General features: G+C 43.6%; 1 protein-coding gene across 5 annotated transcripts in view; it reads left to right on the forward strand.

Moving 5' to 3' along the window:
- Positions 1-14323, forward strand: part of LOC144827899 (breast cancer anti-estrogen resistance protein 3 homolog) — a 167561-nt gene extending 153238 nt beyond the window's left edge. For all 5 annotated transcript variants that reach the window (XM_078686064.1, XM_078686078.1, XM_078686071.1 and 2 more), the window contains exons 7-10: positions 2412-2583; positions 10425-10536; positions 10869-11060; positions 12158-14323. In XM_078686064.1, coding sequence (XP_078542190.1) covers positions 2412-2583; positions 10425-10536; positions 10869-11060; positions 12158-12330 — 649 coding nt within the window. In that variant the 3' untranslated portion in view covers positions 12331-14323. The remainder of the gene's footprint in view (positions 1-2411; positions 2584-10424; positions 10537-10868; positions 11061-12157) is intronic.
- Positions 14324-15309: the final 986 nt, after the last annotated feature.

Consider the following 15309-nt stretch of genomic DNA (forward strand, 5'->3'; position numbering starts at 1 on the left):
AGGAGTAAATAAAAGAATCAGCTAAGAATGAGGACGTGTAGGTAGGGAGCAAATGCATTTGGTTTGATTGCTGCTTAGTAAAAGCACTGCAGAGTATTAGGGGTGTTCCAGTGTATGCGTTCATTGCGAGGGTGGGGGTGGATATTTAGAAAAACTACAGTCCACAAAGGTAGCAGTGGAATCTTTATATGTACAAACCCCTACACTGGTTGCAGTAAGGCACTCGTTCACAGTAGCCTCCTATGGATCCAGACTGCATTACACTCAAACATTCCAAGCACTTTTTAACACCTCATTCCTAAGCAATAGTAGTGCATGGGGTCCAGTGTGCATCCCTTTCTTTCAATCCGTTGTAAGGAAGTATCTATAATCCTGCTTATTGTTTCGACTAAACCATTGCGCTTGGGATTTCACAAGGCAATGCGTCTATGTCAAAACCTAAAATCTTCCAAGAATGTCTTGATCTTACTTGAACAGACCTGAGCCTGTTCTTTTTTTTATGAATGTACTAAGCAAAACGTCCTGTATGAATATTTTTCTCAAAACCAGATAGATCTGGAAATGTCATCACCTGCAAGATCTACTTTTCTGCTGGGTACAGCAACAATGGCATACCATGCTCCCCGTCCCAACGCTCCTCCTTGGAACCACCTATATCCATGGCAACCTCATCTCCCCAGGCCCTTCTACCTTTTTCGCTCTGATATTCTTGTTACGCAATGATTGTTGCATAAATTCTTTTCACAAGCATCTCAATCGTGGGCTTCATACCAGACCACCAGTGATTCTAATCTGTCTGTATGTCATTCTGTGCTCTAAGTGGCCTTCATTTGCTATGACAACTATCTTTTATCTTACCTCCTCCGCTGGTGTCACTCGTTCAACCCTTCCTACAGCTAATGGCTCAGGTACACATTTTACGCCCCCTAATCTTTGGTGCCGCATTCTTCCACTTCTTCAAAATGGATCCCTTTACTACACGCACCAACATTTAGGATCCGATTTTGAGTTGGATCATAAAACAAAATCCTCTGATGTGTGGAATAACTGCAAAATCTGGTGCAAATTCTGCTAATGATATTCCTCCGCTATATTATCCCTCTGACAGAGGAAATTATGTGCCTGATTCAGCCTTTCCTCCACCCATCTAAAGAGCTCCTGTTGCCAGACAATTTTAAATGAGGGTCCTCCTTCCTTTCATTCAAGTATCCAGTGCATTCTATGGTATCTACCGCCACTGCTACTTGGTCGACTTTCAACTCAACACTGGCATCATCCTCTGCTGCGTAACCCTGCTTCAAAAATTTCTTTGTGTCCATCCATCGGTCACTTTGACCAAAAAACTGAACACTGCATTCTTCTTTCCCCAGTACATAATCCACTTTACAATTCTACGCGGGCATGCAGATTGTCAGTCTTGCCAGGAGTAGACTGTTGGGCCCCATGGTCATCAAAATGTGTGCAAGTGACGTGTTTTCTGTGCTGGCTTCAAATGGTACCCAATCGAAATACCTTGTTGCCATACTTTTAGATGTCCACGAGTCATACCTAATGGTAACATCTTCTTCCGATTGTATTTACAGTCAAAAAGCTCAAACACCTACCTTGAAAATGTGCAGCAACAATTGAGCCAAACCAAATAGTCTTTCTTTGTATATCAACTAAATGCAATATTGGTGCAATTTGACTCTCCTTTTCGACACTATGAAATCCTTCCTTACATGCATTACTTCATTAATAGACGCTGACTGTTTTTCAGATGTTGGTTTTTACTGGCAAATTGATTAATGAATTTTTAATACAATTCCATGGCAATCAAAGATGGATTTGGGGTGCTCCTTGACCCTACTGACTCAGGGGCAAGTATGACCTCAGCGTTAATGCCTGGGGTTGGATCTCTTCCTTGCTAAACATATGTCCTAAATATTATGGTTTCCAAGATGCAGCCCTCATGGGATGGAGCCAGGATTAAAGTAGCTAATTGAACCAACTCCCCTTCTAGACCCCCATACAGTGCATCGAACTGGAACAAAAGGAACTGTAATGATGTCTTTACAGAAGTTGCTCCTTTCTCCCCAAACTGAAATACTTCTTAGGTTGCTAGAGTGAACCACATCGACAAGACACTGTCGCCAGTTATGACCTTACATCTAAACATGATGACCTAATATGAGAGCCAAGTGATGGCCCTCAGTAGGAAGCCAAACGTATGCACCCAAGGTAAAGATGGAATTACTTCTTCCCAATCTGCGCCTTCCTGCCACCAACCTGCTGTCCATAAAATGGAGGACCTGGACATGCTACACCAGATGAAGTGTTAACAGTGAATCGAGAGCACTGTAATAATAGACCGGCATGCAAATCCATTTCTGCTCTAGAGGGTGACGCTTGGTCTCTCTTCCATTCCCCAGGCATCACCTAATCGCGCTGGGCATTGCAGTGGACATACTGGGCTGTACCGGGGCGCTAGCAGAGAGGGTCGATACCCTGCACAGGATCATACAGCTGGCCGCTGAGCTGAAAACAACTGCGGGAGACCTCTATGCCTTCTCTGCAGTCATGAAGGCCTTGGAGTTTCCACAGGTGAGTCCTGGTTTCAGCAGGGAGCCAGCAATTCCGCAGGTGAGGGGGGGGGCTAGGTGGTTCCACAGGTGAGTCCTGGTTTCAGCAGGGGGTGAAGCACTTCCACAGGTGAGGGTGGCTAGGTTGTTCCACAGGTGAGTCCTGGTTTCAGCAGGGGGCGAAGCACTTCCACAGGTGAGGGGGGCTAGGTGGTTCCACAGGTGAGTCCTGGTTTCAGCAGGGGGCGAAGCACTTCCACAGGTGAGGGGGGCTAGGTGGTTCCACAGGTGAGTCCTGGTTTCAGCAGGGGGCGAAGCTCTTTCACAGGTGAGGGGGGCTAGGTGGTTCGACAGGTGAGTCCTGGTTTCAGCAGGGGGCGAAGCATTTTCATAGGGGAGGGGGGCTAGGTGGTTCCACAGGTGAGTCCTGATATCACAAAAGGCCCTGAAGTTCATATACGTAAGACCCGGTGTCATTAGGTTCCTTGGAGTGGTCATGACATGGGTTAGTGCTGATATCACCAAGTTTCTTGCATGCATATATAAGGCATTTCTGTGTATGTAGCCTACCTGTGTGTGATGTAGCATGTGTGACCCTTTGAGTGACATCTTATTGCGGGCAGTAAATGGTGTAAAACGGAGATTGTCAGTGCTCTTTTTGAGTTGTATTCAAGCATATGCTGTTTGTGTTCATAATGTATATCTCAAAACTACAACTGCCATATGCATCGGAAAATTACATGAACAACATTTATCCTGAGCTAACACAGAAAAGTTACTTTGCAACCAACGAACAAATCGCAAATCGCTGTTATTTTCTTCTTTTTCTTTCTTTTATTTCATATGTTGATAGTTCATAAAACTTCCTAGCCTTGGATAAATGTTGTTCTGTGTAATAGGGCATTGACTGGTTCATGCCTGTTGTGTTTAGATTGGTGGCCTAAACCATATCCTTGGAGCTTTCCGATTTGTTCGAATCTTGACAGCTATCACTGTGACCCAGCGCAATTGCAACCCAGCCATCAGTTTCTTTATCGGAAAATTACATGACCCAGTGAACTACATACTCTTTGCATGGGGAAATTGAACAGATCAAGTTGATAATTCTGTCCTACATCAGGCCCCAACTTACTTTCCTCATTATGGATTAGATATGTACTTATTTGGAAGAGCAGAAAATGTATGTATTTCAGACAAAAGCACAGCCTGATATTTTTTTACATTCTGAATAATAGGGTGATACAACCTGTCAGAGTAAATATCCAATTCAGTTTATTTCCGTGCATACTTATTTTATTTTGTTTTTCTGATTAGAAATACAAACCTGTGGAAGGCATGAAGATGTCTGTCTGATTAGGAGCGAGGGTGTGTCTCCTTAAAGCTCTGGCATGCTGCTGTATGCTGGATCCCCAGCCTCATCAACAAATAAGATATCCCAATTCAAAAGTCTTGCCCTAACCTGCTGCTGAGGGCGGCTGGGTACGCACGCGACTCCCCCATTCTAATAGTGACCGTTTTCTTGGTGATTTCGTGAGACTTCAGGCAACGGCAGGAAGTTGCCGGTTCTATGTGGTGTGTGGTGAGTTCGTGGAAATGCCAAGGTACAGGGGAACCCAAGCTTGGTGAGACGGATGAGTGTCGACACAGAGCGGTGTTCGAGGTCTGCAGCCTTTGCCATGGACATTTGACACGGCATGATAGGCATGTGAACCAGGTGGATCTGACTAAAGCAGGAGTTGAAGTGCTGCCATCTTTGTTGGCAATGCCAAGGCCTACCACTCTACTCTGCAGTGACCGATGCCAGCAAATTGTCTGGACTGTGAACGTTCCAAAAGAGTTGTTGCAGTACTGCCTTAAGATCTATATAAGTGGCAGCCATCTTGAACTATGCAGTTTGGCAATGGCAACCAAGGGTGATTTGTGTTATGGTGCACTTGAGGGACCATGCAGTAGTATAAATAGAGTTTTCAACTTGCATCAGTCCATTGGCAGGGAGGTCATATGCCCATCCTCATTCGTGAAGATAAACAGATTGCAGATGCTGTTAGTGACAAGGCAATACTGGGTGCTGCCAGCTTTTTTTTTTTACATTGCATGAGGAGTCCCCACAAGTGTTAAGGCCCAGAAATACTGAGACCAAGACTTGATATGCATACCCAGCGGCTTTACTCAACCCATAGCCAAAACGAACTGAGAAAACACAATACTAACACTCTTTACAGATGCTGAAAAAGTAGAAGGCTTAAAATTCATAGGCCCACCACAGTCCAACGCAATGTCAGCTACCTTATTGTGAATTATTATGATTTGCATGTTGCAGTCCAGAGATAAGGTACTTCGGTTCACATCTCCTAGGAGACCACAGAAGCAAACATACAAAGAGAACCGCACATCCTTCTATACATATTTTGCAAACGAGATAGCAAATGAGAGGCATTCTTTTGAGGAAGTCACACATAAACTGTGGGTTGAAATATCACATGTGTAGTATTTCCTCCAGCAAAGCTACATATTGACGTAAGGGGAAAAAGCAATTCTTTGACAGACCTGAGGAGGTACAACACTCCAAGGAAAGTCTAGAGATCTAAAGACAACTCTTACAGTGTTGTCTGGGTCTCTGTAATGACACCTGTGTGCATGAAGGTGAATGGTGTACCATGTATACAGCACTGTAACTTATGACTAATGAGGTGAGCTGGACAAAGCATTTAGCTTATTGTGTGTGTAAAGTAGCAGTGGGCTAATGAATGGGTAGGATGGAACAGCAGTACGCTGCTAAACTTGAATCTGACACAAACACACAGGTGTAGCAGTTGCTAAGGAGGACCTACGACTTCCGCACAGAGCTTGGGCCCAACTCTACCCAGGAAAGATCCTTAGGAGGGTTATGATGCCTTTTCATTTGCTACATATGAGACTTTGGGCCACATATAGAGTTTCACAGGGTGGTATCTTTGCCATAAATTGGCAGAGCTCCCACCATGCCAAACTTGCAATTCCCACCTCATTTAGAAATAGGGAAATCACTGGGTCCCCCACTTCTGAATGTGGCTAAGCTCCATGCAGACCAGGGTCATTGATACATTTTATTTTTCTCAAACAAGCTCCTGCTTTTGGAGTTTATTTGAGAAATCAATAAAGCATGATAAGTGTGCCAAGAAAACAAGGCACCTGCTCAGTAGATATTTTAGCCACAAAATTGCAGACACTGTGAAATGAAGCCTTGACTGCAGGGAGGCTCCTCAAATGCATGAGTGATGCAGTATTGATTGTACTAAGCCGGTAATGGTCAATTGAGTATAACTACTAGCATCCATTGTTTATGATCACTTCCCACTTTACCTTCCTCCCACACACAGCGACTTTCGGAGGAGCACTCCTCAATTCGTGTGCAAGAAGTGAACCTTCTGTTATCCAAGGGTACCAATGAACGGGCACTGAACTCTGAGAAGTGAGGGGGATACTACTAGTGTTTCTTCCTCATTTCAAAGAAGGATGGAGGCGTTAAGCCTTTTTTTAGGTCTTAGCATGCTGAAGACCTTTCTGGGGAGGGACAGGTTCAAAATGCTCACCCTGGCTCAGAACCAGTAGGCGCTGGAACCATGAGACTTGATATCCTACTTGGATGTGCGAAATGTGTATTTCCTGATACCTGTCCTGCAGTCAAAGGCATTACCTGTAGTTCAAGGTGGGCTGGAAACACTTAAATTTCACTGTATTCTGCTTCGGCCTTACATCAGCCAGTCAGTATTCACGAACGTGATGGCGGTGGTCGCTGCCCAAATTCGGAGCTTGGGAGTACAAGTGTTCCCGTACCTTGATGACTAGCTGCTAAATACAGGCCCAACCGCAGCCAGTCGTAGACCACCTTCTGATGACAGCTGACCTCTTGGCATTGTTGGGGTTCACCATTAACAAACAAAAGTCCCATCTGAACCCGTGCAAAGACTTTCATTCAGTTCTGGACATAGTTCAGGGATTTACCTCTGCCCAAGCAGGTCTGGGTCATTTAGGATATGATGCTGATGTTTCAGGATCAGTTTTGGTATTCAGTGAGGCTTGCTCTTGTGTTCTGTGTTCTCTTGGCTGTGTGCACCATCCTTATACTGAATGCCAGGTGGCACATTTGGGCCATGAATTGTAGCCTCAATCCCTGTGATCCCAGCATCAAGATGCCTCTCCGAACTCCTTTCAAATCTCTAGTAAGATGCTGGATCTGCAGTCGTGACTGATGAACGCCAACCTAATCTTCAACAAGCCACTCTCCCTCCACCACCCAGAGAGCATTTTGTTGACAGGCATGCCACTGCTGGGTTGGAGAAATGAAAAGGTCCCTCTGGTGGAAGGGCAACTCAATATCAGACCTCTGAAGTTTTGCTCGATTTGTCTGGCCCCAAAAGTCTTCCTGCCATCTATTAAAAGGAGGCTTGTGCAGATCCTTGTGAACAATCCAACTGCCACGTGATACTGCAACAAGCAGGCCTGAGTGCGGGGTCTTGGATTGGTGTCAACCAGGAGGTGTTGTCTGGGAGGCCACAAGTAGCATCTTCATCTTAAGGAGCTGCAGAGTGTCTTCGAGGATTGGAGTATGACCTGGCTAGTACTATTCACCACTTTCGAGAATGGGCAGTGTCAACAATTCTGCTTTCTGGAGTTTTCTACCATGTATTTGTTAGATGATGCATTCAGCTGGGATCGAAGGTGTAAGCCTTTCCACTGCTTTCTCAAGTTCTTATCAAGATCACATCAGACCCGGTCCAAGTCATTCTTATCGACCCGGACTAGGCCAGGAAAGTGTGGTACCCAGAGTGCCTGAGCATTTTTCCCCCGAGCAGACTGTCGCTTCAGAAGGCCTACTGTCATAGCAACAGAGCAGTAGCTTGCATCTGAGTCTCCACAACCTATACATCTAGGTATTGATATTGTGTGGTGGCAGCTAAATGTGTTTAACTTCCTGACCAAGGTGGTGGATGTCATCTTAGCAGCCAGGCAGTCTTCCATGAAGCGATATACAGTAGGCCCAGGGACAAATGTGTTGCCTTGTGTGGTGTCCAAACACTGACCACTTGCAAGCCAAACTTTCTGAAGATACTTATTAGTTCTTTTGTTAGCCCATCAAAGTCCTGAGATGGGCACAGTGAAAGGTTATTTATTGTCCCTTTCAGCCGACCTGTGTTTATCTGACCAACCGTCTTTGTTTAAGTCGCCGATTGTGATATATTTTAGAAAAGGTTTGACTCACATCTTTCCTCCAAAACGATTTGTTGGGTCCCAATGGGATCTGAGCTTGGTCTTGATATTTCCCATATACATGCCCTTCAAGCCAATATACAGCTGTTACTTAAGGCTTTTGACACTTAAAACCATCTTCCTCATTGCATTGCCTCAGTGTACCGCCCGAGAGTACTTTCTGTGCAACCAACCTACACCACTTTCTTTCCAGACAAATTTGTACTGAGGATCCAGGTAGCATCCTACCAACAGTCAGAACACCTTTCCACGTTGGCCAATTGATCACTCTGCTAGTGTTTTTGCCCAGCTTCATCCCTTGAAATTGGAGGAGAGACCTCATCTCATCCACCATAAGACATCGTGTGGCATAGACACATATATTCCTTCCGTTTTGTCATCCTTTGTGCTGCTAATGTAAAATGATATCCTCAGCTCATTGGATGATTGTTGATTTGTATTTAGAATGTGGTACTTTTTTTATGCAAATAGATTTAAGTTCGGAGGCTGGTATCTTGGCCCCTTACACTGAATCCTGCTTGTTTGTACTACTCAAATAAACGGGTGTTACAACATTGGAGTCTACTGGAATTCATAAATACTACTGGATGCTGAGCTCTTACATGGACCATGTCATCATATGGATGAACAGCTCTTCGTGGGGTTTTCTGTTACAAAGAAAGGCAAGGTGGTTCAAAAAGCACCAGTCAATGTGGATAGTCCCTTTTTATGAAAAAAGGCTGTGCACTAGGAAAGAAGCAGCCCCCTCAAGGCCTGGGGACCCATTATATCAGGGTCAAGTATGCTACAATCTCTTTTGCAAGATGGACACATGATTTAGATATTTGCCAGGCTGCGATGTGGGCACTGGTGCAAAAGTTCTCAAAATACTACTGCCTTGGCATTCAGATCCAGAGGAAGATCACTTGCATCTGCTCAGTTTTGCAGGATGCTTTTGGTCTGAGTCCTCTCCCCTTCCCCTCCACCTTTGTGAATTGTTGCTGTAGATCTCTTCTAAGGTAAGGAATTTGTTCTAAGTATCCATCAAAAGAACAAGTCACTTACCTTCCGTAACAATGTTTTCGGTGGTTACTCTAAATGCAGATTCCTCACAGTCCTCCCACCTTCCTGTTCTGCAGAGTGGCCTCTTTAACATTTAAAAAGGTCCCAATGTAAAAGACCAGGACACTATCTCAGTCAATTTGTTAAACTCCCAGTGTGTGAGGGTATGGAATGAGAAACCTATAAGAAATTGGCATCAGCACACTGAGGTGGTGCTTATATGGGGTTCTCTCCTCCAGAGTGGTATGGACTCATTGGGGAGCCACAGGGCAGCACCTGATGGTGCAAGGGAATATTGCTGAAGTAGTCTCCTTATCCAGTATGGCGCCTGAGGATATTCTGAAGGTGAGGTACAATTATATAGAGCATTACTGAAGGTAAGTAACTTTTGTGTCTTATTTAGGCTAACTGTGCTTCTTTAACTAGTGTACCTTACGGTCTCTGTTCTGTTTTTACTGCAGCAGGAATGCTGTGGCACTCTACGGTGGTGTGTCTAGATTATCTGTGGTCAGGGCTGACAGGCAGGACAGGTTACAAGGAAACTCCCAGGGAGCTAGGGGCATGGGTAAATTTCAGGGCATCATAGGGTGACAAATCCTAATGTAATTGAAGTAATCAGAGGGAGTGGCACAATGTTTTCGTAAAAGAACGCACACAGTTTAGGATATCTTGTTTTCTAAGCATGTTCACTGTGATGTCACTGGTGATAAAGGATCTACTTCTGATATTATGAGCTAACCATAGTGCTGCAACGGTTGTTTCTGTTGTTTTACGCACTGTATATAAGGTTATAGGTTCTGTTTCTTTTTAATCTATTTTTTTTGCTTTTGCTATCATGCTTTTTTCTGGTGTTCTATGGCTTGCTGTTGTCTACCATGGTGATGTGTGTTCAGTCTGTAATCATGTCTAGTGGGAGCTGGTGTCCGTGTCCTGTCTGTGGTGCTGTGTCTGGTTGGATCTAGTGTTCTTTATTTTGTCTGTGATACAGTCTTGGTGGTACCTAGTGTTATTTCTGTGGTAGGTGTCTGGTGGGATCTACTGTTCTATGTTCTGTCTTTGGTACTGTCATGGTGACATTTAGTGTTCTGTCTGTGGGACTATGTCTGGTTGGATCTAATGGTTTGTGTTCCAGTCTTTGGAACTTTACCCCAGTGGGTCTAGGTTTCTGAATGTGGTACTGTGTCTGGTGGTGTCCACTGTTTTGTGGCCTGCCTGAAGAAACTGTCTTCATGGGATCTAGTGTTCTACCTAGCTACCGTGTCTGGCAGGATCTAGTGGTCTGTTACAGTATCTTGTAGGATCTGCTGTTCTGTGTTCTATCTGGGGTACTGTGTCTCAGTGAGCTATAGTGGTCTATCTTTGGTACTGTGTGGGATGGGAGCTAGTGTTCTGTGGTGTCTGTGTGTCTGTAGTTCTGATGTCCGTGTGTCTCATAGACTCTAGTGATCTGTGTGAGGTGAGATGCAGTGGTCTCTGATCTGTCTGTGTTAATCTTGGTTTGCTTGCTATGCTCTACCTGGTCTTGTAGGTTGGATTCTTCATGGTTTAACTCTTGTTTTGGGATCTTTGCAGATCATTCGCCTGCAGCAGACCTGGCAGGCGCTACGGCAGACCCACACTGGCAGTGCCATCACCTTCGAGAAGCAGCTAAAACCATACCTTAAAGCTCTGAATGAGGCCAAAGGTCAGAATCTGTACTTCCATTCCTACACACCCCTATAATACCTAACCTCCTACTGCAACCTCATACTTCTCTATCTCTGGTTTAACTCTATATGAGCGCCATTTACCCATAACACCCGAAAGTGTATAATTCTCTATCTCTGGACTCAAACTTCTCCTACAACTAGTCCCCCAAGCTGCCTCTGTACCTGAACCCTCACACTCTTCCACGCCTGGCCTCCCATTACAGTCACACACTCGTTTTTTGACATTTACCCCTGTTATTTACTGTTGCATTGTCAGCCTGTGCTGGATCATTGTCTGGTAGCAACATCTGCCTCTTTCATCCTGCAGAGAGCCCTCCCGTAGGAATTGGGGGAATAGCCGTTCCTCACATCATACCCCTTTTGAATCTCATGGAGGGGGTAGAGGCGTTGGAGCACTCCGAGGATAGCTGCGAGCTGCTGTTTCGGGTCCTGGCATCAGCTCGGAGCATGGCCATGAACGCAGCAGTATACCAGAATAACGCGGAGGCCAAACTCGTAGGTAAGGAGGAGATGAGGGAACGGAAGGAGAGAGGAGGTCACGCTAGATGAGGGGTGAGTGAATGAATGAACAAGGACATGATAACAGATCACTCTACATTGTGCAATGTCACGAAGTGCTCGTCTGTGATGAAGGTGCTTGAAGGAGAAGAAAGGTAAAAGAAAAAGGGACTAAAGGAAGGAATCCCTGCATCAGGGTTGATCCAAAAATGGAGTTCCAAAGTTGTACCCTCAAATTGTAGAGGCATTTACATTCCATAGATGGGGTGGGTAGAGTCGTAAAAGGAGTGCCAGAAAAGCCCATATTGTAAAACAAATTGGAGCTGTTCCATAGTTGCATTTGCAGAGAATACATTGGCAATTTAACAGAACCTGACCTTTGTCTGGCAACCAATCTAGCATGCTCCTATCCAGGGTCTCACGGTTCATTTTGCCTAGTCTATATATCAGACAGATGGCAGCGTCTTGGCATTTTGTAAGTGAAAAATTCCTTTTTTGGCAGTCAGAAACTACAATAGTGCAGCACTGGTTTTTTTTGGCTAGACCAATTGAATGCAGCCCTCTCTCAATTCTGATTGGCTGTAGCCAACCAATCAGTGTGTTGTTGTGTTTTACAACATTGAAAGTGCGTTCAAATGACAGAGGGATGAGAAATGAGAAGTAGGAATGATGGATGAGGGGTTGGGATAAGAAGTAGGGATGATGGATGAGAAGTAAGGATGATGGGTGAGAAGTAGGTATTGTGGATGAAAAATTGAGATGAGATGTAGGGATGATGGAAGAGAAGTAGGAATGATGGATGAGAAGTAGGGAGGATGAATGAGAGGTAGGAATGAGAAGTAGAGATGCTTGATGAAAAGTTACACACCACGCTCGTTTAACACATTGGTTCACATTATCTGCTATCCACATGTTAATATTCCTAAACCCACTTTCCATACATATATATTTAGTACCGTACATTAGCCTGTACCTCAGAATAAAACTGTTGTGTGCATAGAATCCCTCATCTGCCCTCTAGCCATTGGTTACCAAATGTAGTATCTCTGTTCTTGCTGCACTGACTGCTTCTCTTTACTTTTCTTTCTTCGACTCCAGATTTCAAGCCCTGCCCAGAGCTCCTGGAAGCTTTCCATAGTGAGTTTGCTCTCCGACTCTTCTGGGGCAGCAAAGGAGCCGAGGTGGGACAGGCCGAAAGATTCAAGAAATTCAACCAGATCCTCACAGTTCTGTCTCAGAAGTTGGAGCCTGACAAGAAGCCGGACCGCTAGTCCACCCTCCTCACAGGAAAACCGTATCGTTGGGCGTCCAGTGTCTCATGGGGTGGCACATTCAGGCCATAGCTAACTATCTAAATCTAAGGGATCTCTCGCATGCATCAGATCTCAGCCTAGGGAATCTCAGAAACGCTGCTGGTCTCCAACTCTATGATGTATTTCAGTAATATTTTGCTGTGCCTAGGGGATTTCCTAAACATGCCAGGTTCTTGAGTCTTTAGAATGCTTTCAAAACCATCAACATTGTTTTGTTGAGGTGTTGCCAGAGGTAGCAGCTACTATCCCTGGCTTTCCCTTTGGTGCCCCTGATCTCAGCGATGAAGAACGCAGCAGCAGAAAGTAAACAGGTCTTTGAACTGTTCGCTTACATTCCCCCTTCTGTAGTCACTCAGCAGCAAACGCAAGGTCATAGAAGAGCTACTGGAAGGCCAATGACTCTTACCTGATTGTCAGGTGGGTCAAACAATGTGTAATGTCCCTTTCGCGACCCCAGTCATATGGTAAATTGTCATTCCGGTAAAATGGCATATATGTCAGAAACTCTTCAAGTTTTATCACAAGGGCAGAGCTGAGCCTATAGGCTATCAATACCACTGGAGGATATAGGGAATGGGAGATCTTGCAGAAACACTTCAGAACCTATGGGATTTCAGAAACACTGAGGGTTCTGCAGTAAAGAGCATTTCTCAGACATTGCAGAGTAGTATCTATAGAATTTCAGAAAACCTCAGAACTGTTTTAGGCATATCAGCAGCACTGGAGATCAAGCTCCAGGCAGTTTCGGAACACTCCAGAACTGAATTTAGAAATCTGAGGGGAAAAAAGAACTGGTTCTCGTTCTTGCCGGATCTGTCAGAAACTTTCGCAGAGTCTCAATAATTTCAGAAACACCTCAGAACCGATTCCAGGAGAGATCAAAACACCCAGAACTAGATCTGCGGTATTTCACAAAAGCAGCGGAGCTGGGTTTATGCGATATCAAATAACTGAATGACTGTCTCTCACAGTTTTTTTTTTTTAACTGCTTATTGGGCAGTAAGCGAGTGTAAGGAACACTATGGAATTGCACCAAAAGGATTTGGATTTTTGGAAAAACAACAGAGTCCAAGCCCTTTGTATATGAGATTGGATATTTGACGCTGTCTACACTGGATGTGAAGCTTCCTAATTTTATCTTGAAGATACTGCACTACTTAGACCTACAGTCTTCTATGTTCAAACTTGAATCCACAGCACTGTGTACACTAAATTATATATGTTACTATGAATGTACAACACTGTACAGCTTTATATATGTTACGTTGAAAGCATGCATTGCGCACAAATACATAGAGCTATATATATATATATAGAGAGAGAGATATGTATTTATAATTTCATAGATAGCTGTGTAATATGTTACTATATTACCATCAATATGTTTTGGCTTGTTAATTTTAGCAGAAATATAAAATGGAAATATGGAACCTTATTATACATTAAACATTATGTGTTTGTTGTAAGGCATGTTTTTGGGGGGAGTTAGATTGAAAAATGTGTTTGTTTTCCAAACAGGGCAATGGCAGTTGAAAACAGTAAGTGAAATACTGGACTCCACCTTTTGGTTTTCTACAGTAAAAAGAAGATAAAAATGCTTAATTACATATATTAAAATGTAGACTTTTAGAAATGAACACCTTTTACTTTGTTAAAAAACAATCTATCCGTACAAGGGAGAGATTGTTGGAGATGTTCTTTGCAACGTGAGCCATCTGACAGTGGGCAGTGACTGGAATTAGAATGGTGACTTGTTATTTACATATCATGCACAGAATGTTGATTCAACAATTGACAATTGCAAAGTTCTGGAGAGTGGTTTGGGACTGTTGTCATGATGATGAAACCCACTTTTCAGAGGGACCTGGGAAGTATTTTCCATATTTCACAGTGCCCAGTACAACATCTCTTTATAACACTATTTTTGTGCAATAAATGCAGTGGAACAGGTTTCATGTATATGTATCTCTGTGTAACAGATTTTAAATGTGCACACATTGGACAGTGACCTACAGCATTCTAGACTTTACATTGAATGTACGCCATGGTTTACAATGTGCCTTTTTTATATTTGATTCAGAAAAGGGGGTGGTGATGAACAGAGTGTCTGAATTAAGCAGACCACTCTTACCCACCAACCCCCTTTTCTGAATCATTTTTTATATTTGAACAACAGTAAAACCGATATCTTCATAACTGTCCACTTTTCTGGTAGTTTATTAAGTATGTTCAACTTTTTGTATGTTATTGTGACTGTCAAGGCTGGTTTATTGTACATGACCCTAACCAGCCACAATTACAAATTACAGTATTAAACAGTATGTGTGCTCCAATGGCCTTTTCAGTGTGGCCACTCTGGATTTGTTTTCCTATTACTGGTCCCTATATTTTTACCGGCTTTAGAACTCTGCACTTTACCCGTGTTAACCAGAGGTTAAGGGCCTGTGCTTCCCTTTAAACATTTCAAATTTGCATACTCCTAATTGGTATATTTCTCTTGCCTACAAGTCCCTAGTGGACTGCAGCACCTAGTGTGTCATACTCTATAGTGGCAGTGGAAACACAGCTTCAGCCCTATAACTGTAACTTGACTGTAACAGTGCAAAACATGCACTGCAGCCTGTCAAAATTAACCCTTTTTATGGGTAAAAACTTTGCTTTTAAATATTAAAATGTCACCCCTGTATAAGCCTTGTAGACGACAAGGCAGGGTGCATACTATATAAAAGTAGGAGATATAGAAATTCGATGTTAACGTCCTTACATTGACTAGCACCCAAAAGCTATTTTCTCTGTGGGAAGGCTGGCTGGTGCACACAAAAACACGGGGAAGAGATATTAAATACTAATATTATATCTTGGGTATGGAACCAGCTAGAAAAAATTATTAAACAATTATTTTTTAATAGTTATTAAAAATCCATTGGTGAATTCAGA

The sequence above is a fragment of the Lissotriton helveticus genome, chromosome 1_1 (assembly GCF_964261635.1).
Source record: "Lissotriton helveticus chromosome 1_1, aLisHel1.1, whole genome shotgun sequence".
Classification (NCBI taxonomy): domain Eukaryota; kingdom Metazoa; phylum Chordata; class Amphibia; order Caudata; family Salamandridae; genus Lissotriton; species Lissotriton helveticus.